The 22,809-nt window shown below is 46.2% G+C and overlaps 1 protein-coding gene across 2 annotated transcripts in view; it reads left to right on the top strand.

Moving 5' to 3' along the window:
- The window catches only part of LOC119399728 (ADP-ribosylation factor-binding protein GGA2), a 51,757-nt gene that overhangs the window by 2,780 nt on the left and 26,168 nt on the right, over positions 1-22,809 (top strand). For both annotated transcript variants that reach the window (XM_037666565.2, XM_037666562.2), the window contains exons 2-11: positions 2,258-2,418; positions 4,894-4,992; positions 7,480-7,638; positions 7,914-7,985; positions 9,274-9,354; positions 10,000-10,137; positions 13,692-13,773; positions 18,040-18,159; positions 20,396-20,533; positions 21,410-21,751. In XM_037666565.2, coding sequence (XP_037522493.1) covers positions 2,258-2,418; positions 4,894-4,992; positions 7,480-7,638; positions 7,914-7,985; positions 9,274-9,354; positions 10,000-10,137; positions 13,692-13,773; positions 18,040-18,159; positions 20,396-20,533; positions 21,410-21,751 — 1,392 coding nt within the window. The remainder of the gene's footprint in view (positions 1-2,257; positions 2,419-4,893; positions 4,993-7,479; positions 7,639-7,913; positions 7,986-9,273; positions 9,355-9,999; positions 10,138-13,691; positions 13,774-18,039; positions 18,160-20,395; positions 20,534-21,409; positions 21,752-22,809) is intronic.

Below are 22,809 nucleotides of genomic sequence, written 5' to 3'. Positions count from 1 at the left end.
CCAGATGGTCAAGATTACCCTGAGCCTTCCACTACGGCGTGCCTCATAATCATATCGTTGTTTTGGGCATGTAAAACCTCAGGAATTATTATATTCTTCATGCTTTGCTCTGTAGTTTCATCAGTAAGCTGTAGTATGTTTATGTCTGTTCGAACCGTGAATGCGAAGAGCACACTTCTTTGCATTGTCACTGTGCCCTGATGGGCAGCTTTAACTTGCACATTCATTGAGCTGTGAGAATTCACACGTTTACTTTTTGTTCGAGACGCGCTGATGCTATCAGCTTGTTATAGTGTCCTTATTTTTCAGAGTGAGTGGGACAGCCTCTTAGCTATCAAATGTGTACTTAGGCTTAGGTGCACGTTAAAGAACTGCAGGTGGTCAAAATTGATCCAGGCTCGCCTACTACGGCTTGCTCATCATCATATCATGGTTCTGGCTCATAAAGCACCAGAGTTTAATCGATAAATCAACTTCTAGGGGCCACAAGTAAGGTGAGGGTGGCTGAAACAGGGAGAGGAAATGTGTTACCTGCCAGTAAAATAAAACTGTGTGTACAGTGTTAATTTTTCTGCCGTTTCTTTTGGGATTGCAAGATTGTAAAGATAACCATAGCTCTCTCTCTCCAGTTACTGGGAGTGAACTTACTGTAAGCATTTAACTGACGCTAACACATGCAAGCGGCATCATCACCTGCCATGCTTGCCGTGGTGTTGCGCTGCTGTGCCCGAGTACGTCGCCTAGATTCTCTGTGAATGCCTCTCAAGTCACAATTGAAAGTCTCAATTTTTACAAAACCAGCGACTTTCAAAACGTATGTTTGTTGCAGTTAATTCTTCATGGCCAAGCTTGTCACCTAGTTAAAGTCATTGCAGCCTTTTCTTTTATTGTCCAGTAAAACAATGCTTCTATGTGCATGTCTTCCCTGGCACATTTCGTTGCTGCCTCGAAGAAGGCATTTGTCATGTTTTTCAAGTTTCATGTTTTGATTCCACAAGGTGCATAACCTGTGTACATTTGCGCGGCTATGCTTGCGCAAAAACGTGTCCACAGGGAGCGACGTTCTTATGTGCTGTCCGCACCCCCCTTTACAAAAAGCTTTCTGCTGGAATGCTTGTGGCCCTCCATTGTTCATTATTCTCACTATGCACAGTTAATTGTATGGCAATGCAATATGTGACAGCTCCCCCTGAGCTGTGCATCATTCATGAACCTTAGGGTTTTCGTGTGCGCCCAGGTGCATTAGAAGAGCATTGTTGGGACATGGGGTGAAACATTGTTGGAAAAGGAATCATTGTTTCTCAAAAAAGAATTGTTGAAACAAACTATATAAATGCATTTACAGGACAGTAATGGTCCTGAATTGAGCGCGTAGTGTACATATGTCTCTTTGGTTATTTATCGTTTCAAAGGTACGAAAACGTATAAAAAAGAAATGTCAGGTTTGGAAGCAGCATTACTTGCAGGGAGGTTTTTTTTCTTAATGATCGGTTAACTTCTATTTAAGGAAGAATGCCAGCATGTGCAATTGGCATTTGTGGACTTAAATCAGATCAGTTAGCAACGCAAGTTGAATTGCCTATGTGACTGCTTTTTCCTGCATAAAATTAATGGACTGGTGTTCATGGCTGCTTAGCTGTAGCATTGATTGAAACATCATTTCTCTCTGACATTGTGTACTCATGCCTTCATTATCAGACGTGTTCATTGTGTGAGGAAATTTGCCAGCCCATGATTGAATGGACAGATACGTGAGTGACAGAAAAGGCAGGAATGGCCATCATTCTGCAGTGGCTGCATTTATTTATATATATATATATATATATATATATATATATATATATATACACACACACACACACGGTGCTTATAGAATGAAACGTTCCCATACAGAAACACGTCTGTGTCGCCGATATTTGGTCGGAAACTCGTGTCCTGGCAAATCTTGTGATAGATTCTGACATCACTGCTCAGCCAAACATAATGTTTTAGGTAGTAAAAACAAACCTTTAAATATTAATATGCGTAGTATTTGCATTAGCTGGGAAAAAGTACTAATGGATTGAGTGGAAACCAGCTAGCACCACTGTCTTCCAGAGGTGTATGGCAGGGCACCTCAGTTGCATTGGCGGAGCCGGCATTTTTTTTTAGGTGCATACTAAGTATACATAGCTGGTGGATTAAAGGGTACTAACTGTGAAGCGAGCACGACCGACGACAGTGGAAGGCTCCGCTTAAGCATAACGCGTGTGCGCAGCGCGGGCGACGAACCCGCTATGCCGGGAGCTGGACATGGAGGCGGTGCAGCAGCTGTGCGAGCGCATCCTGCTCGAGCGGGACGGCTCCCACCAGGCACTGCGCTTTCTCGCCCACAAGATCCAGTCGCCACAGGAGAGGGAGGCCATGCAAGCACTGCTGGTACGCTTGTTCTTCCTCGTGTATTCCTTTTTTTCTTTTTTTGTACTTCGTAGCAGCTTTCGTAGCAGCGACAACATGGGCGCCCATGTTGTTGTGTTCATGTCTTTCTTGTGTGTGTTGTTTTCACTAGCAGAAGAATGTCATATAGGAAGGGTACCATAGCCCAGTTTATTTGCAGTGAGACTTGCGTTATAGTTTAGGTATTTTACTGTAGTCACAACGCTGTATACAGGAGCTAATGCCTAACGCACATGTATGTGTACAGTATGGTCCACTGTTAAAGGTAAAGGTGCGTGACCGGGCTAGTTGGTATTCCATGACGACGTGAACAGCGCGTGAAATACACAAGGACGAGTGACCGACGAGGACTAGTGCTAGTCCTCGTCGGTCATTTTCCTTGTGTGTCTCACGTGCTGTTCACATTGCCGTTAAAGCAAACGCTTGAATGTGCCCCCCTCTTTGCTGGTGACCTAACGGCCTGTGGCTATGGAAACGTTTGTTGATGGAACTGCAAATTGGGCTGGTCGGTGAGTATTCATTGTGGTCGTAGTGCGACAAACGTAAACAGAAGAGATTAGAACCACATAGGACAGGCGCTAAAAACGACACAGGACAGCGCCTGTCCTGTGTGGATCTCTTCTCTTCTGTCTGCATTTGTCGTCTGTTCACGGCACGGGTGTGTCGAAAGAAGTCAGAACTACCACCCACAAGTTATCTGCCGCAAACCTGCACGACTGTGCTTTTGTGAGAGACCGAAATTCAGACATTCCCTGCGCTCAAGTGTTCGCTTTCGCAGTGGAACTCCCTCTATACATGTTAACTACAGCCAAGCACTTTCCCAGGCTTGTGCCTAACACACTTATATGCGCAGTCAATGTTTCCATGGGTCTTCATCGTAATTTGAACTTAGATATGTAAGCTTCCATGTGCTGCCTGCAAAATAAGTATAGTTACAGGACTGAATCTGTGTGAGCACTGTACCAGGGTTTTCAGCAGGTCATACATTTTCTGCAGCCTAAAGAGACTACTGCTTTGGCAAGTGCAGACTTTGGCATTGTTGGTAATGCATAGTAATCAATTTTAAACGCTGTAACAGGACAGGGACCAAGAGGAAAAGGAGCAATACGCGAGCTGACACGTACGACAACGCGTATCCATTCCTCTTTACCCCTGCCTTGCTGCAGTGCTCAAAATTTGATACTACTTGGAGCAAACAACACATAACATCAGCTGTTCAATGTACGAAGCATATAACATCCATAAGGTTGCCCCACTGCTTTTTGCAAATCATTTATTCCAGTTGTATTGGAACACTTGTCAGGGTGAATGTATTGATAGTAACAATATATGTTTGAGGTAATGCTTTTGTGGTAGTGTAGTGGCATCAGTAGGTATTAGATAAAGAGAAAAACAAGCATAGAAATAGCAGCTTAGAGCAGGAAACCTTACCTCTTTAAAATACACATGCACTGCATGCCACTTGGTGGGCACTGTGTGCGTGTAGTGTGTTCATCGTAAAAAAAAGGTGACTACCGTCATTTGTTTTTGCACTAGCTTTAATCTCATAAGTGAGAAAACATATTAAAGACACCTGACATTTTTGGAATAGTTGTCTGGAAAATCACTAATGCGGTTCGCTTACCTGGCTGCCCCTTGAGCTGTAGTGGCTTCTTCCGTCAGCCCTATCGTTGTTGAGACACAGAACAGGAGGTTAAATTTGGTACAGTTTCAGAAGTGTGGTTCATTGGGCTAGTTGGTCAGACATTTGTAAATGGGAAAAAACAGCGTGAAGGGGACATAACACTAGCAAAGGAACGCACAAGATGAGTGCTGTCCGAGTTTGTTGGGCAACGAGCTTGTCATGCAGTGGCTTAGGAACCTGCTAAACAATACCAACCAGACAGATGAACTTTCTGCTTATGTAAAAATGAATGCTCAGTGCATTTAGTTGTGTGCAGCAGCCTGCATTTTTTTTTCTTGGAAAGGTTATGGACTTTGCACTTGCAGCATATTTTTTATATAGATCATGTTTCACATCACCAGTCAGTTTCTTGGCTCATGCTATTCAACAAAACATTTCCATATTTGCTTGCCGGGAGCACATAAAAATTCGATGTTATATGTCCACCTGCTCCGCTAATGAGTGAACTGATGCAGAGATTGGAGCAAGTTTTGCCATCTTACGGCAGCTGAAGGGTTTCGACGCAGATGCACCGAGTGTTTTGTCAAACAGTGCAAACCAAGAAGTGCAACGGTGTTGCGAAGTCTGAGTGGGAACAAACTGTCGGTTAACGCACAATGCTCTTTTCAATTTCTTACGCTAATATTCCGGATCACTGTACGGAGCCCCTCTAAAGGGTCAGTGCCTGTAGTTTTGGGCTGTGCCAGTAAGTTGAAGTGGCTGAAATAACTTTTAACTAAATGAATGTAAGGAGCGAAGAAGATGATGACTGGACTGTTCTGGACACCATGCAGGTGCTGGAGGAGTGTGCCAACAGGTGCGGAGCCAAGTTCCAAGATGAGCTGGGCAAGTTTCGCTTCCTCAACGAGCTCATCAAGGTGGTCTCGCCCAAGGCAAGTGCAGCTTCCGTTGCCTTCTTTGGGCTCCTTGCTCGTTACACAGTTAACGTGCACTGAGGTGCATTTGTCGGTCAGAGTTCTTCAATAATATGAGTTACAAAACTCCTCATAGCCCCATGTATCAAAATCCGAACTCGCCATTGGCCGAAATCGCGGGGGTCTGCCGGTTGTCGCGTCACCTGTTGACTAAAAAACAAGCTGATAAAGGCCCGCGATGACGCCAGGGCTGCGTGCAGCGTTGAGCAGTTTGCGAGGAGTGCATGCAGGGGTGGTGTCGCGGCGATCTAGTGTTTCGTATCGCTGCTCCCAGATGGCGCGACAATCTGCAGGCCTCCGCAAAATCGGCCACGGGCATGTGCAGGTTTTGGAACGCAGCTTCGCAACTGGTGTGATTGAAGAACGGTGACACGGCCCTTCTGTGAAATATGCTAATGTGCCAGCTCTCGTAGCCCAAGCTGTACTTGGTACTATATACACCATTTTGCAGTTCTAAGCAAAATGAAGAGGGAGACCAGCGATGATTCCACGGTTACAATCACGTTCCGTGAGCAAAACATACAGGTTGCAGTTACAATTGCAATGTCCACATACCTTGGAAGTTTGAGTTGGGTCTTGTATAAAGGCTACGGCTCTTTGCGCAGTGAATTTGTATCCCTTGAGGGCTGTGAAAGGGTGAGGAGTGCATCCCTGTCGATAGTCCTAGCTCCATTGCTGAAAACCTGTGTTTGTTTCGATAACTGCAGCTTTTACTTCTTGCTCAGATTTATCCTAGTTATGCTAGGTAGTTGTTATAGATATTGTACCACATGGCATTCTGTTCATGTTTTCTTACTGAGCGACACATTTAAAAACGAGCGAAACTGTGCATCATCCAAGGAGTTCCATGCCTGCTGCTTTCATTTGCAGTACTTGTGCGCTTGTAGTATTATCATAACCGCCAGCTATTTTATCCATTTGGTTCTTTGCGATTTGCAATAGGAAAAGGCTTGTTGCAGATCTGGAGGGGGTGGGGTGGGGGTTGTGGCGGTCTACCCAGTTCATCAGACGCAAGTAAAAGTGGACATCGCTCAAATAATATACCCGTCGTTCAGATGCCTAGAAGTAACCTGTCCTAATTGTGAGTTCGAGGGAAAACCCTACACATTTAGATCACTTTTGAACTTATCTAGATCAATTTCTGACTTCGTGCCATGTGTCTTTAGTTATTTGTTTTGGATTATGCTAGTTTCTTGCAGATAAGCCTTTGTCAGAACCTGAACTGCTGTTGCACAGTAGCGCGAGTAACTGATTGGGCTAAATACGGTTGCATCATATTGTGTGTAGAGTGCAAACACACAACACATGCACAAGATCAAGAAGATGCGACGAGCACCAACTTCCAACTATATTGTCATTTATGGAAGTACTGAACCATAAAAAAAAAGCTTGAAAGAACATGGAAATATATAAACAGTAAAAGTTTTTGTGTTTTGCTGTCTTTATTAGATCTTTAACATTTGAAATTCATGCCCAGTGATACTTTCTTATTTCGGTCACGGCATGTGGGCTGTTGGCTTTGGGGAGCGTAAATTAATGCCAGCCAAAGTGAAAGGTAATGGTGAATTCCATTGGCAGATTCAGCCCGGTAGCAGTATTTCTGCTCCATTCGGAGCAAGTCTGTTTCATTGGCGGATTGAAAGTGCTCCCTGTATGTTTCATTGGCAGATCTGGAGCAGCTCCTGCACCTTATTCACTCACGGAGCAGCTCTCCCTACTCTGCGAAAAGCGGTGGATTCGACAGGAAGTCGCAAGCTTCATGCGCGCGCACAGAGCGTGGCGTACCGCGTGCACGATGAAATGTGCTGTCCGATCGCACCCGTTCTCTCCGCTCGCACCCGTGAAGGCGAAAACTGGCGAAAACTGCGCGAACCGTGAGGAATGCTGGGCGCTTGCGAAGCAGATGTGCGCTAGCGCCCCCTACCGTTTGCTCTGGCGAGGGCACTTGTCTTCCATTGGCAGATTTCCTTCGGTTGCTGTCCATCGGAGTGGAGTGCTCCAGCGTAGAGTTCATCGGCCACTCCGAATCCGCCAATGGAATTCACCATAAGAGAAAACGAGATCACCTTTGCACGAGATGGTTAGTTGGCATTTTTCAGGCCACTGGGAAAGGCCTAAATACGCTTGAAGAACTTGTTTCAAAACATAGGTCTCACTAGCGGTCATACTTCTACGATATCACCAGGAATTTTGAAAGCAACTCCATGGTGCTTAACAGTACATTGGCTATACGTGTCTTCGAGAAAAACTTAGACATCTGAGCACCATCAGCAATAAGAAGAAGCACAAGAAATGATATGCTTTTCTTGTGCTCTTTTTAGGTGTCATGTGTAGCTTTCTCTTGAAGTTATGTGCCAACTAAACCAGCAACAAGTTATCCTACACAATATGTTGCACACAGCGTGTTTGGAGTTCAGCCACGTGTCTCGCTTGATGCGCGTGCAGTACCTGGGCAATCGTGCCTCCCAGCGGGTCAAGCAGAAGATCATCGAGGTGCTGTACCGCTGGAGCATCGAGATGAAGCACCACGCCAAGATCCAGGAGGCCTACCAGATGTTGAAGCGCCAGGGTGTCATTGCTGTCGACCCCGTCTATGTCATAGAGGTGGGTCTTTCACTGTCGTTGCTCGTACGCGAAAGTTGAAATTGTCGTTCTCCTAACTGTACTAGCACAAAGCTGCAGAGTAAGATCTGGGCGTTGGGGAGAGTGAGCTAGGCTTTCTTAAACGTGCTGCGAAGGAAAGCACTTGCCTCCCTAACTAAGACAAGCCCTCTTGTTGAAATGTCCATTCAGCAGGCTATTTCACCTTGCTGCAGTGCTTTGAATGTCTTGTTTGCCCATTTTGAACAGTTCAGTCGCAGTTGTACTTGTATGTGTAGGATTACGAGCCAGGCCCCGCGCCAGCACCCAGGTCCCAGAGTGCCGTCTTCGAGGACGAAGAAAAGTCGCAGGTGAGAGCATAAAACGCAAAGTATTGGCTTGCTGAGCACTATTGAGGCTGCACCCGATTGTGTCACATATTCAAGATTCTTAGAGCGTGAACACGTGTTGCAAGCTCAAATGAGAAAGAATAAACAAATGACGGGCTCAGTTTGGTTACCAGAACAAGTCACAGATAAGACATCCACTGAATGCACAGGAGTTGTTTGTTATTCTTAGCCGAAATGTAGAAATAAGGCAAAGAAAGAATGAAGGTTAATGAAAAAATAACTTTTCACAGGTGGGGACGGAACTGATATCCTCTGCACTACACGTGCATTCTTCCCATGATTTTCAGCTTTTGATGCGAAAGCATTTCTTCGTTAGGTTGGCAGGAGCATTCACCTAGCTGGCGCCTGCAAAAGCCACATTCAGAAAGTGCATGACCTCTCTCACCAGAATTGATGCCAGTGCCAACATCTGCCCCAGCAACCACCTGCAGCCACTGCAGTTTAGGAGAGGGCAATCCCCACAGTAGAAGGTGAAGTCCCGACTCGTAGGGGAGAAGGAAAGCATACGGGAATAGTCAGTGCACTGTGTAGGCACACCATCTGCAACATGTGGCCACAGAAGTAGCACCTACAAAGGGAGCGTGTCCTTGTTGGCTTTGTCAGTTGGCCTTCAACACAACCAGCACCACCTTGCAGCAGCCCTCCATCACAACAACCTGGTCTAAAGAAACGCTTTTGTGTTCTCATCTTGCCTCGCCACGGTGGTCTAGTGGTTATGGCACTCGGCTGCTGACCCGAAGGTCGTGGGATCGAATCCCGGCCGCGGCGGCTGCATTTTCGATGGAGGCGAAATTGTTGCAGGCCCGTGTACTTAGTTTTAGGTGCACGTTAAAGAACCCCTGGTGGTCGAAATTTCCGGAGCCCTCCACTACGGTGCCCCTCATAATCATATGGTGGTTTTGGGACGTTAAACCCCAGATATTATTATTATTGTGTTCTCATCTTATAAGAATACGCTTAGGGATCCTCTGGAACATCTTTTTGTTCCGCGAACATGAACACCTTCATGCTGCATGAGCTGTAGCATGAAGATGAACACGAAGAACCGAAGTACCACATTGCCCGGGATTGTTTAAGAAGGCATACGAAGGGCTGATTGTAATTTCTGGCAATTTATGCACGCACATACTGTCTCATGTCAAACCGCTCTGCAGGGCTATGGTAGCCGTCTTTGCAGACCCTACCGTTTTTCTTACACTGTGCTTGAGTTCGACAATATCGTGCAACTTGTGGTTGTGTTGCCTTGCAGATGCTGCAGAAGCTGCTACAGAGCAAGAACCCCGAAGACCTGCAGGCTGCCAACCGGCTCATCCGCAACATGGTCAAAGAGGTAAGAGGCCTCCCTTCAGTGTGCAACACGATGGTTCCTGTGCTAGGGCAAACATCTGAGGTGCTGAAACATGCTTGCATATCGAGAATATGTGAGTTTCCAAGATCAACGTGCTCAGAAAGTAAAGTAAAGCTTTTGTTTCTATGGTAGTGGCAAGCACACCTGTCAAGTCATCGAATCATGCCTCACAGGTCAAATCAGCCTGCTATTTAATAATGTTTTCACTGCACATTTCTAGAGTAAACTCTGGTGCTCAATACTGTTTGAATCATGCGTGCAGTCTTGATTACGCATGTCTCTTCAACGGTAATGTTGTCTGGCAATTGTCAGTACTACACTAGAAAAATCTTGGTTACATGAATCAAAATTATAAAGAAAATGTTCATAGATCTGTTAAGCAAGTGCACCTCTACAGCGAAAATCTCGTTTTATGTGACATCTATTATTGCTGGCAGCAACACACCATTGTATCCTGCAGCGAAGGTACTGCAGTTACTGTGCCATCGTTTCAATTGTACGGTGCGATGTTTTTGTCATTGGTGCGTTATTGAGGCATTTTATGCCACGTGTGGTGTCACTCTACTTGTAATTGCTTTGTGGTTTTGTGAGAGCTAGCGCATTGCGCCGACGTGCTTTAATGAGCAGGCGGATCGGCGCATGGAGATGCTGGCGCGGCGCGCGACCGAGATCGAGACAGTCCACAATAATGCCAAGGTGCTGAAGGACATGCTGGCCAACTACAGGCCGGGCGAGACCTCTGCAGAAGAGCAGGACCTCATGAAGGTGACCGAGCACACTTCTGCTGTACTTTGTTGTGTTTTCTGCTTTTGAATGTGACAGGACTAGTGTTTGCAAGCTACTAAAAACAAGTCTTTTTTTGTGGGGAAGGTAAGGGGTACTTGGGGGTAGGTGGCAGTAGCGTAGGCAGAAATTTTTTTTGGAAGGTGTTCAACCATATTTTATGTATGTTTGTACATGTGTTTGTAGGTGTGCTTGTATATACAGTGTACTCCCGTTAAGACGAACTCAGTTCAAATTCTTGCTTATGCCGAACCACATGGGAACGTTTGTTTGGTTTCCCATAGGTTCAATGCAAAAAAAAATCCGCTCAAGATGAACCGCCTAACAGGTCTCTTCTTCTAACAGGACGGGGCGTGCAAACACGGACACCGTGTTTGCACGCCCCGTATTTTTAGAATGAATGCTTACCAACTAGCTCAGCTCTCATACTATAAGGCGTCTTCTGTTAAGATGAACTTTCACAGCAACCGAAAACACTGGCGATTCTGCTCAACGAACATTTCAGTCTTGGTGGTGCATTCAGATGACCAAGAGAAAGCAAAAAATTTTTAAAAATGCGCTTCCTGACACAAAGACACGAAGCAAATCGCGACACGGAGGGAGGGAAGGAGATAAGCAGAAAAGAAAGGTCAGCATATAAAGCGGGTATCTCCCTCACCCCCAGCCTGTGGGTGAGGAAAGTGCCAGCTTTATCAGCAAAGGAAGCAACAAAAAGAGTTGAGGGAGCTGGGACCCCCAAGCCATTGCGTCCTTTTGTGTTCTCCCCAAGTTCTTCGGTTCCCCAGCTGGAGTACAAAGGAGAATAGAAGAACACAAGAGCTTGGGGCCCCTATGGGGCTATCTCATCCACCATGTACAGCTGCATCCATGTCTGTGTATAGTGCGCGAACAGCCGGCCTTGCTCTGCGGGGCGACACCTTGCGGCAGTTGCGGGCTCTCACGTGGTGTGCCTAGGAGCATGCGCAGCCTTATAGACATGTAGACCAGCTTTGCACGAGTGACAACGTTCAAGAGTGTGCTTGTTTAAGGGGAGATGCGGGTCGAAAAACGAGAGTTTTCTAAAAAATTATCGATTTTTTGTTTTCACCTGTTTTGTTAAGATTAGTACCTCTACTGTTCTGAAAAAAAAAATCAATGCCGAGACTCAACTGGAAACGCTTTAAAATTGCGTCTAAAGAGCACAAGGTGGCTGTCAAAAGGCCGAAAGTGTGTCATTTTCGAGCACCTTGCCGCCGATAATGCGCCGCCGCTCGCCATTGTCGACCGCATGAGGCGAAGAGCCGAGCCTCACTGTTCAAATAATGACGGTTTCCCGCGCTGCTGCAGCGCAAGAAATAATAAAGAGACGCACGCTTTTGCCGCCTTTTTCGAGCGCCGCGACTGGCTTTAAATCACGTGGTACGGATCGGGAGCCGCCATTGCCCGCTGCGCGCCTGTGTGTGCTGTGAAGCCTACTTGCAGGATCCATGTCTCGTTGAGCAGCGCAGCTGAACAACGCTTTTCTCGAGTGCTTATCCGTTATGGATGAAGAAAGCCGTAGGAAGCGTGGTCACCGGCCTGTGAAGTTTCACGCAACGCACAAATTTCGAGGATGCCGGCGCAAATCAAAGCCGAACACTCAGACCACGAAAAGGGCGTCTGCTGCCGCAAGGCGTAGTGGCAGTGACGCCGATGCGTCCGACGAGTTTGCCGCGGCATTCGAATATGTGAGTGCCTCCCAGAAAAAGATCGGACTCTTCGAAGACGAAGAAAAATCACAGGACGACGAGTCTTCGTTGATTGCTGATATGACAGTACTGAACATGTTGGTTTAATCGAGGGCACTCCAGTTTTGAACGTGTTCTGGAAGAACTTGGCGTGCTCCCGCCTCATGATCTGGTTGCTCTTGGCAAATCACGGGACAGCACACGCCAGAAAAAAATGTCTCAAAAACTAACTGAAGAAGCAAGGGCTCGTCGGCGTGCGCTGAAGAAAAAGTCTCTTGTCGAGGAGTCAGCTCGAAAGAGCTGTGAGGGCCAAACCTATGGTGCTGGCGCATTTTAATGGCAGTGGCCACTACAAAGAGGATTGCTCTTTCTTGTGTACAAATTTAGTCGCATTCAATGGCATCTTTGATAAATAAACATGCAATTTTGACTTTAAAACTCGTTTTTCTCAAAACGCAAATTTTGCAATTTTTGTCAATGTGCCCCTCCTTTTTCGGGTACTTCTGGGGCTCAGATCTGCATGAAATTTTTCCCAAATTTTTTCCAAAGTACGTTAAATGCAATTATCTTGTTTAAGTTTCAATATTCTTATTATATAATAAAAAAAAAGTTATGTAAACTTTTACTAGGGTAGGAGAAATATGAACTTCCCACGTTAAAATTTTTCATGTCTAGTACATATTTTGTATGGACTTCCTAATTAGTTATTTGCATTCCACACTTTATTTGAAACATTATGAACTGTCAAATGTAAAAAATTATTGAAGTTTAGGTCTGAAAAGATGGGGGGCAAAAGGCTTAAGTTTTTCACTTTGTCATGTTGCAGAACTAAAAGTATGCAACTTGCAAGAAAACTAATTATATATTTGAAATCAGCATAAAAAGTTCTATAAGCAACTCAAGTTTCATTGCTCTAGGGTGAATATTAAAGAAAAAGTGTCTTCGAGTAGCATCTCCCCTTAACCGAAGATGCACGCCTCCTCAGGGCGCTTTCAGCACCTCGATTGCAAAAATGTGTTGCCACTGATAACACGCCGGCACCAGTTCACGAGGTGCTGCACCTTTCCATTCGTTTCAGCAGTGCAGCAATGGCGGCCTCTGAACCACGCCATTCGTTTCAAAAGGTGCAGGAGTGGTGCAGCACTGGTTCACGATTTTCCTGCACCCTCTATGCTGACGGTGCCGGCTTGGTGCAGTCTTGCGCGTGCGCACTAGCAGCTGAGCAGACGCATCATTCGGACGTAGGCGCTGTACCCACCTTATTAACGTGAAACGTGTTTTGCCAAAGTGTTTGCGCTTCATAGACTGTCCACGTGCGGTTTGCCACCTGTCAACGTTACGTGAACGACGTAAATTAAGCGAACAAAAATAAGGTCTGCACCATGTCGGCACCTCGTCATACGTTTCTAGTGAAGCACCGTGCCCGCACCACTGAACTCCTGCTGAACAATTTCTGAACTTCTCGTGCACCGCCATGAACCGGTTCCGATTGGAGCAGGTGAATCGAACGGACCTTTAGTCGCAACGTGTTATCGAGGCACGTGTTATCATTCGCAGCGCGTCATCTTTTGGAATCGTGGTGCCGAAAGCGCCCTGAGGGAACATGCATCTTCAGTTAAACAAGCACACTTTTGAACATTGTCACACGTGCAAAGCTGGTCTACATGTCTATAGGGCCTGCATGTCTATAGGCACACCACGTCAGAGCCCGCAACTACCGCAAGGCATCGCCCCGAACGTGCAGGGTTTCCAGCAGCCTTTTTGAGTTCCACTAGACGCAACTGCTGTGGTCCTGTCGTGTGAGGCATGAGTGCATGATTTCTCGTGCAGGAACTATTTGAAAGCTGTGAACGCCTGCGACCCAAGCTGTTCCGGCTGGCCGGAGAAATGGAGGAGAAAGACGAGGGGCTCAGTGAGTGGCACGCACATTGATTTCCACTCTACTGTCATTCCGAGTTCTGTCTGCGAATGCGTGTCGACGAGATGTTATCCACCGGGTCTGCTTTTGGAACCTGCCAAATTGTTTTTTATGCTTCCAAATGATTAAAACCTTGGCCCTTTCAGGCATGAATTCTGAGAGATTGTTTATCCAAAGTGCTCATTATGATATTGCAGGAATGGCAAGGTGGTAGAGCATAAGCATTTTTAAGGGATTCATCATAATTGGTGTGTAGCTTAAACATCTATTTATATACTGAAGTCGGTCGTGATGTAATCTTTGTACAAAAGAATCAAACAACCGGCACGAAGTACAGTGCTCATGGATTGAAGTGGCACATCATTTTTTTTTTAGTATGATGACTGCTGTGAGAAATTGCTCAAGATACAGTCGAACACGGATATATCGAACTCGAAGGGGATTGCGAAATAGTTCGATATATGAAAAATTTGATATAAAAAAATACAGGCGCCGAGACCTTACGAGTGGTGGACGATCACCTACAATCGGCGCATTCAAGAATGACAACTAATTCCACGCACACGATGCAACAGAATGCTTTATTTGCGTGAAAAAAAATCTCTTATCTTGGCTTGCTTCTTCGTCTTCGAAATGAAGTTGAAGATGCTGGCCTCGATCTTATCGAGGCTGTCCAGGTGCGACAGCCCGGTTCACTCCATGTCGCCGCAAAAACGGCGAATCGAGCCGAATGCTGCCGCCGCTTCAGTGGCAGAGTATGCGCGTGTAGCCGCCGCCTCGTCCAGACAATCTTCATCGCCACTTGAGCTGTTGGCCTGCAGACATTTCGTGTGGAATGGCAGCCGGGAAGAGGGACGACAACTTGCGAAATGTGTCTATGCGCTTGTCGTCGCCATCTTCACTGGTTTCCGCAAGTTCCGCCGTCACGAAGCCTGCGTTCTGGAAGCAGTTGGCCACTGTGTCCGTCTTCACGTCTCGCCAGGCGCCCGTCACCATTTGAATGGCACCAAGCAGGTCAACCTTCAGCCCACCTTGAAGGACTTGATGATGCCCTGGTCGAGCAGTTGCGGCTTCGCCGTCGTGTTGGCCAGCAGAAACTTCAGCTCGATGTTTTTGAGCTCGCAGGGGAGCACACATGCAAAAGAGGAATGCGGTGGTATGCGACAACTCACGGAAGTGAACTCCGCCAACAAAGCGCTCGCGATCAGTTGCGATGGCGGCGATGGCTACCCGGTCGCTTGGGCTACCTGCAAGGGCAGCAGCGATGTACGAAAGGCGCGAGCTGTGGTTGGCTGAGCAAATATGAAAGGGGCGGGCTGTGGTTGGCTGATCAAAACTCACAAAACAGCAACAAAAAAAAAGAGAAAGAAAAGGCGAAAGGAAGAGGCCGCGGGCTCCTTCCTTCCTGCTCTCCGAGCCGACGGTAACGTGGATAACGTAGAAGAAAGAAAGAGAAAAAAAAGCCGTTCCACAAGTTGGAGAACACGCCCAGCAGGAGTACAGTCCGAGCCCTCTCGCCCTCACGTTTTTCGAGCGTTTCGGGTGCCGGCTGAGGCGCGGTGCCGCGAAGGTCGCAGGGCTCAGCGAGTGCCAAAGCGCGCCTTCCCTCTCGCGCGGCGTTCGATATATCCGATGGTGGGTAAAAATACTGTTCGATATAGACGTGCGAATTTCTATACTTTTACAAAGGATTTTCAAGGGGATAATTTACGAGTTTGATATAGCCGAACATTCGATATATGTGGGTTCGATATATCAGTGTTCGACTGTAATCGCATCATGTGATCGTAAATATGCCAGGTAAAACAGGGGTGCAACAGCTGTGCCAATTGTGCCAATTTGATACAATTTCTTATTTTTGCGCCTAGCTGCCCCAAAATGCCCGGCCAGCCTCGAAATGTTCTCAGTTGCGCTAATTTTAGCAAGAAATGGAGGCCGCCTTGGCCACCTGCAGTTTAGGCATCATAATCCAACACAATTCAGATGCGCAGACCCTAACCCTAACCACACCGCAAAAGAAAAGAAAAAAAGAACAGCGGTTCTAAGATTTCCTGGACTTGTTCTATTGCATGCAGAACACTTTTTAAGCTGCTTTCGCCGCTATGATCGTTTATGATCACCACCGCCGATTATGATCGTTGCCTTGCAGAAAAGCGCATTAATATTTAGAAGGGGCTGTTGTACTAGCTGTCACGGGACACAGCACATTTTGTTCCTCAATTACTCGTTCATGCACTTGCCGTGTAATTACGAGTACAAGTATGATTGCTGAATAAAACACGTTGCGGGGCTAGTTGGTGATACATTCTTATTTAAAAATTGTAGCGCTATATCCTCGTCTAATATAGCGCTACAATTTTTAAATAAGAAAGTATGATTGCTGACATCTAAAAAATTACCGGCAAGCATTCAGAGCTGCGTATCAGGTTTCTGCAGTCCTGAGAAACAATAAAGAAAAACGTGCGCCAGTATCCTTCATCCTCCCCCCCCCCCTCGCTCCTATTTTGCAAATCTCCCTACATGTCCACATTAGCATTTGCAACACCTGCCAAATGATTTGACAGGCGCTGCAAATGGTAATGTGAACTTCATCATTGTTTGCACTGTGGGGTGGTTGAACACACTGCTTTGATTGAAATATCAGTGCTCACGTGCACTGTGCATGAGTTGGCTGATGTTGAATGGCTTGTACATATATATATATCTTTTTTTTCTAAAAGTAAGCCTTCTTTGTTATGCTGCTCCGAATTTGGGTCTTTGTGCTCCAAAAATTGCTCCAAATCCTATTTCGGCTGTTTCACCCTTGGTAAAGGTAAGGTTGGTTCTGGTGTAAGTGCTTGAATCGGAAGTAAGTCGATATGACACGACCTGTAGACACTGGAAATGAAACTGTCTGCGTTATTTAACTCTAAATTTTTGCGTTTCAATCCGTGAGTACTTTACGTACACACTTTATTATTGGTGGCATTCATTTCAAGCAAATGAAAAAAAAAATTACTTTTCGCGCACCCGCTGGGGGCATGGCACATCAAGTGACTTGTTGAACATACTTGTACCTTAAGCAAAGTAATCGTCTGCGACAACATGTAGCGCTCCAAAGTTAAATTAAGACACATTGAATATGCAGCGCTTTCGGTACATTTAAAGCTCTACACGTCTTGCTTTTTGTCGACCACCAGTAGAAAAACTTGTGTAAGCAAGTTCAGTGGACACCATTCCTCAAAGAATTAAAGCAGGACTGACATGATTATGATTCTTCGCAAAAGGGACATTTTCGTTTCCTTAATGCGCAGTGTTAACACTCTCCACGCACCGGAGTCAGACAAGACGTATAAAATATTTTACTTTTGTTTTAAAGTTTTCGCCACTGAGCATCTGCAAGCCAGCCCCACTGCAATGGACATTATCCCAACGAATCAACACAGTCCCACTGAGTTTGTGAATTCTGCATCCTGCATGCAGCCTAAAGTGCAGAAATCACTGTCGGGGTTGCTGGACGACAATTCACTCATAGTTGTTTATGTGCACCACGAGCAGATGATGAACCTGCCATTAGTACGTCGCGAGTTGCTGTCTCCCTGTGATGTCACACTGCAATGACAGGTCACTGAGAAGCTGCCCCCTCGATATCGAAACCGAAAGTGTTTTTTAAAGGTAGTGGTATTAAAAATACATTTAATGCATTCCCAGACACCCCAGTACACTTTTTAGAGTTCTCGACACCAGTGCTTTTATTTAGAGCAACAATCCGAAAATATATAAAATTCGTGTCAGTACTCCTTAACAGAACTCACTTGCAGTCAAATGTAGCTTTTCAGACAAGGCAGAAATTCAGAGGCACACAAAGTCTTGAAGTGATAAGAAATCACTGAACAGGGAATGTCGCTGGAGCCAAGGTTTCAACAAGAGGACTCATCTTCGTCGAAGCACCACCTCCTCTACTTAGCATCGTTTTTATTTATGCTTTGCTCACTCATACGCACCACGTATGGTAGAGGATGACAGTAAGCCTGCGCGCGGAGAAGGGTAACTAAAAAAAAGAAAGAGTAAGGTTAGACTGTTGTAGGTTTATTTCATTTATTTATTCAAGTACCTTAAAGGCCCGGAGGCATTTTGCCCTAAGTACCCTTAAAGTACCCTAAATTACCCCCATTCAAGTACCCTAAAGGCCCGAAGGTGTTTTGATTCTGGCCTGTTTTGTGCCTGTGGTGGCATCAGTAGCAGTTGCTCACCAATGTAATCTCTGCTCCTCTTGCTCAGACGAGATCCTGACGGCCAACGATGAGCTGACCAATGTGATCAACATCTACAAGAAGACCATGGGGCTAGAGCCGGCTGTCAATGGTGGGAGCTCCACTACTGCCTTCAATGACACCCACGGTGAGTTTCTCTACGTTTAAATCAGTGTTCGGACACCAAAGGAGGGATTCTGAATCGGTTAACTGACACCTTAGTACATATTCACTTCGAAATTATGCGATACTAATAACCATTCACTGCGACTTTGCTTCGAACCAACCACGCCCACGGTGGTGGTGTAGCAGTTACGGTGCTCAGCTGCTGACCCGACGGTCGCAGGTTCGATCCCGGCCGCGGTGAATGCATTTCGATGGAGGCGAAATGCTTGAGGCCCATGTACCATGCGATGTCGGTTAAAGGAGTCCATGTTAAAGGAGTCCCGACACAAAAATTTTCGCCCCGCGTTTTTTTGCTGCAATGTGTTGCTGGGGGCCTGTGAGTCATAACACGGCACATTGTTCGCTGCAGCGCGCAACAGATAATTAATTACAAGCTCCTCATTACCGACACAGCCTCAGTTTCGGTTTGACAGAGCTCCGAAAACGACAAGCCGCCGGGTGCAACTATCACCACCTAGCGAGTGAAACGCTCGGTCACGTGAGCACTCAGAACAGTGACGCATTTCCGCACGGTCTGTCGTCGTAGGGCTCATTGTCGTCTGATGGCGACGATTTTCTTGCGGCAGGGATGGAAGGAATTTTCGACGTGGCGAATAACTTCTGGTTTGACACGCTCGCGAGGAGCGATTCGTCGGGAAGCGCGTCAAAACAGAAATGGCGGCTACAACGTCATCATAACTTGTACCGGCTGAAACGTTTACGTAGGGGAAGTAGGGGGGTCACACCTCGGGTCACCTCCGAGGGTGTCAATGCACCAGGTGCAGCCTATAATGCTGGATAGCGCTCGCTAACTTCAAAATTCATATAAAATACCTTCCAAGCTTTATTCGCTGTCGATATTTTGCACATGGTACACGCACGTACACGGGAATCGATCCAGCAGGTTATCTCGGCCGCGAAATTTTGTGTCAGTACCCCTTTAAAGAACCTCAAGTCGATCGAAATTATTCCGGAATGCCTCATTACGGCATGCTTCATAATCATATCATCGTTTTGGCATATAAAAGCCCAGATATTATATTAATATTGCTTAGAACCAAAAAGTGATATTCGCATAAAATGCAGTGTAATGTAGTTTTGCTTTGACTCTGTGCACATTGGTGGCCACTCACGTGCTTCCAGGACTGCGTGGTCACTGTCCATCATCGCAGATCACTATGAGTAACAGCAAGAAGCACTTTAATTCAAACTTCCTTTATGTTTGTGACACTGTGTGCAATTAGCACGCAGTGTCAACATTAAGGAAGCTTTTCAGGATGAAGAGCAACTCTATGGTAGCCCTTATAGCATATGAAACCTGTCAACTGTGTCCTGATGGATGGGTGATCTATTGCCAACCAACTCAGTGACAGAAAATTAATTGAGTTTTACGTGTGGTAGTGGTAAGCGCGTTACAGGTGAAGACGCAGGTCATGCACTGTAAAGGAATTTGAGAGCATTTGTAAAATTGTTTGAGTTGCCATCTGATATCTAGGGCAGTCCCGGGCACGCGCTTCTTTTACATCCAGTTGCAATTGCGAAAACTTCGTTGATGTGGGAATACCCAGGAAAATTATTTGTTCCGGAAAGACCTTTCTTTCTTATTTTCTGTGAACAGCTCTTGGAGAATCGAAAATTTTTCGTTATAGGGGAAATTTCATCGTAGCAGAATTTGACTGTGTTTGAATTTCATAGAAGTTCCTGTACTGCGAGCTTTCTTCAGACCCACACCGCTTCTGACCTCGTATGTTGAGGCCTTGTAAAGCCAATGTTGTGATGGTGGGCTGCTTTTGTTTTAACATGTGATGCACGTTCGAAGCATTTCCTCTCAAAAAGGCACCAGAGAATGCCTCTTTCAATGTCCCTGCTGTTTCGTTATACCGCTATGAAATTTTCGTGGGTGGGCCAAGTTTTTTATATTGAATACTCAGTGGGTGGGCTGATCTTTCACTCTCTATTCGGCATTCTTATGTAATATGTGCAGTTGGCTTCAGAAGTTTAGAGACCACCAGGTCGGAGAAAACTTTGAATTTCTCAGAAATTTGTGACTGTATTCAGTGGAACTGTACAGCACGTGTTAGCGCATTTTAGAGCAGGCTGAAAATCTAAACGCAAGGATGCTTGCCGAAGCAGCGTAAATATTTAGCTTTTTCTTGCATATCATGGTTTCTAAAGTTGTAATGCTTACTGTATGCTTTGGATGGTGGGTCAAAATGCAGCCGTGTCGGCCGTGCCAGTAGCCGCAGCTGCCGCGGGCTCCTTGCTGGACTTGGGTTCCCCGGGACCTGACATTCGTGAAGAACCAAAGAAGGTCCCCGCCGACCTCAGCCTACTAGATGACCAGCTGCTTGCCCTCGGTGAGTTTTTGCAACTCATTTGAATGTCAACAGACGGAGCCGTGATTCTACAGCGATGCCTTTTTCAATGCTATTCGCTCTTCATCAGTGGTCAAAGCAACGCTCTGGCTGTGTTGTCAGCGAGATAAGTCAACTCTAAACAGTGGATGATAAAATTGCCATAAAATTGAGCAGATTACATTGCTACGATGTCACAGTAGAAATTTATTCTTGGAAGTGGATTCATATATTCACTGCATGTATAGACTTCATTGTGTAGGTAATGAGTTTGCCACTTTTTCATGTCTCTCCAAAGCTGTAATTTATTTAAGAAGAAATAACCTCACTTTCTGTATCAATAAGCAATGTTGCTAGACCCGCTGTGGTACATTAGTGGTACCATGAAGCAGGAGGTCGTTGGTTCTATTCCCGGCTATGGCAGCCACATTTCAAAAGGAGTGAAATGCAAAAATGACTGCATACTGTTTAGTTGTATGTTAAGGATTCCCTGGTGGTCAGAATTAATTTGGAGTCCCCCCACTATGGGGTGCCTCCAGGGGCGTAGCCAGATACATTTTCAGAGGAGAGGGGAGTGACATCTTTTATGCATGTTTTTAGGTGCATATGTACTATGTGTGCATGTATATATGCACATGAAAAATTTCAGAGGGGGAGAGGGCGGTTAAAGGCTCCCTTATCCCCTCCAGTCTATGCCGATGGGTGCCTTGTAATTGTATTGTATTTTAGGTATGTAGAACCCCAGAATTTAATTGATTTAGTTATTTAAAGAGACACAAATAGAGACTGCATGCGACTTACTGCGATGACTCCATTGGCACTTCACAGAGAGCTAATGATCACTGAAATTATTCAAGTTGCATATATCTGGGCTTTCAGGCATAGGTGATCCAGGCCCGCCAACCGCGACCAGCAGCATGGCTGATCTGGGCTCTCTCTTCTCACCGGGCCTTCCTCAGAGCCTTCCTCAGGGCAGTGCGAACATGGGTGCTGGGAGTGCCGCGGCTGGCCCGTTCGGGGGCTTTGGGAATGCCACCACTGCCCCTTCCCGGCTTCCGGGATATTCGCCCTCACACCAGGCAGTGGCACAGCCCACAATGCTGGCACCCAGTACAGCTAGCGGCCTGCTATCTTCACCACTGCGGCCGACACCCTCTTACGTCCAGCAGGGGAACCACATGAACAACATCGGCAGTGGCAACAGCAATGCCGCAACCACAGGTAACGGGACCAAAAATTCAACCCAGTTTCACGAAGTGAAATCTGAGGAAACAACAGATATGTGGTCGATCCTTCAGTGCTTTTCTGTATTTTGATGCGATTATTGGTGTTTTGGTGGTGTATGTGTGTTTTGCTATGATTCGTGGTTGTGTTTCGGTTTAACTGTGGTTCTTGTGGGTTTTGCTGTTGTGGACATTGTTTCCTTTGCGCTTCTCTCAACCTCGAGCTTGGTGGCTTTCCTCCATTGCCGCTTGGCTTGTGCTTCCTGCTATTGAAGCTCGGGGTTTTGCTGCTTGACTTCGGCGCCTGCGCTGTCGTGTGAGTCCCCGCTGGCGCTCTAGTCCTGCGGAATTCATTGCCCTCCCTCGGCAAACTCTCCGATTGATCCGCCCCTCCTCCGGCGAGCTGGTCATACGACCTGTGTGGCGTAGCTGCTGAATACCGTCCTCTTCTGGTCACATGACCAGGCGCTGCTCTTGCGTGATGCCAGACAGCAAAGGTTCGACCTAGAACAGCTCTACTGTAAAAACCTAATATTCATGCTGGTTCCCGTTGATCAGGACCCCTCTGCCATTTATTTGTCATGCACAATGTTTGCAAATGAATTTCGCTGCCAGGGGTGGAAGTGCTGCACCATTTGTGCCGTTCTGTGCCAATCCGCTTCTGTGGTGCCATCCTGCTCCAAAACACATTATTATGCTGAAACTGCTCTTGAGCAGTCTTTGGTGCCTCCATGTGCCACTGTTATCCACAACGTAGCGTGCCCAAGTGAGCTCCTATCATCATTATCATCACCTGGCGCGATCTCCGTGACATTGGTGATGGAACGCAAAAATCAGTTTTGCTGCAAGGGCAAAGCAATGAATGCGATAGCAAGACATTGTAATGTTCCATTTTGAATGAATAAAACGCGCGAAAGAACGAGGACGAACAGAAGAAACAACAGACCACAGCGCTGACTCGCAACTAAAACTTTATTTCACAAGGAACAGAATAAATAGCATCTGGGTCAGATGCTATTTATTCTGTTCCTTGTGAAAAAGACCAAAAAAGTGACA

This window comes from Rhipicephalus sanguineus, chromosome 7, assembly GCF_013339695.2.
Source record: "Rhipicephalus sanguineus isolate Rsan-2018 chromosome 7, BIME_Rsan_1.4, whole genome shotgun sequence".
Lineage (NCBI taxonomy): Eukaryota > Metazoa > Arthropoda > Arachnida > Ixodida > Ixodidae > Rhipicephalus > Rhipicephalus sanguineus.
This window is presented reverse-complemented; position numbering and strand designations above follow the sequence as displayed.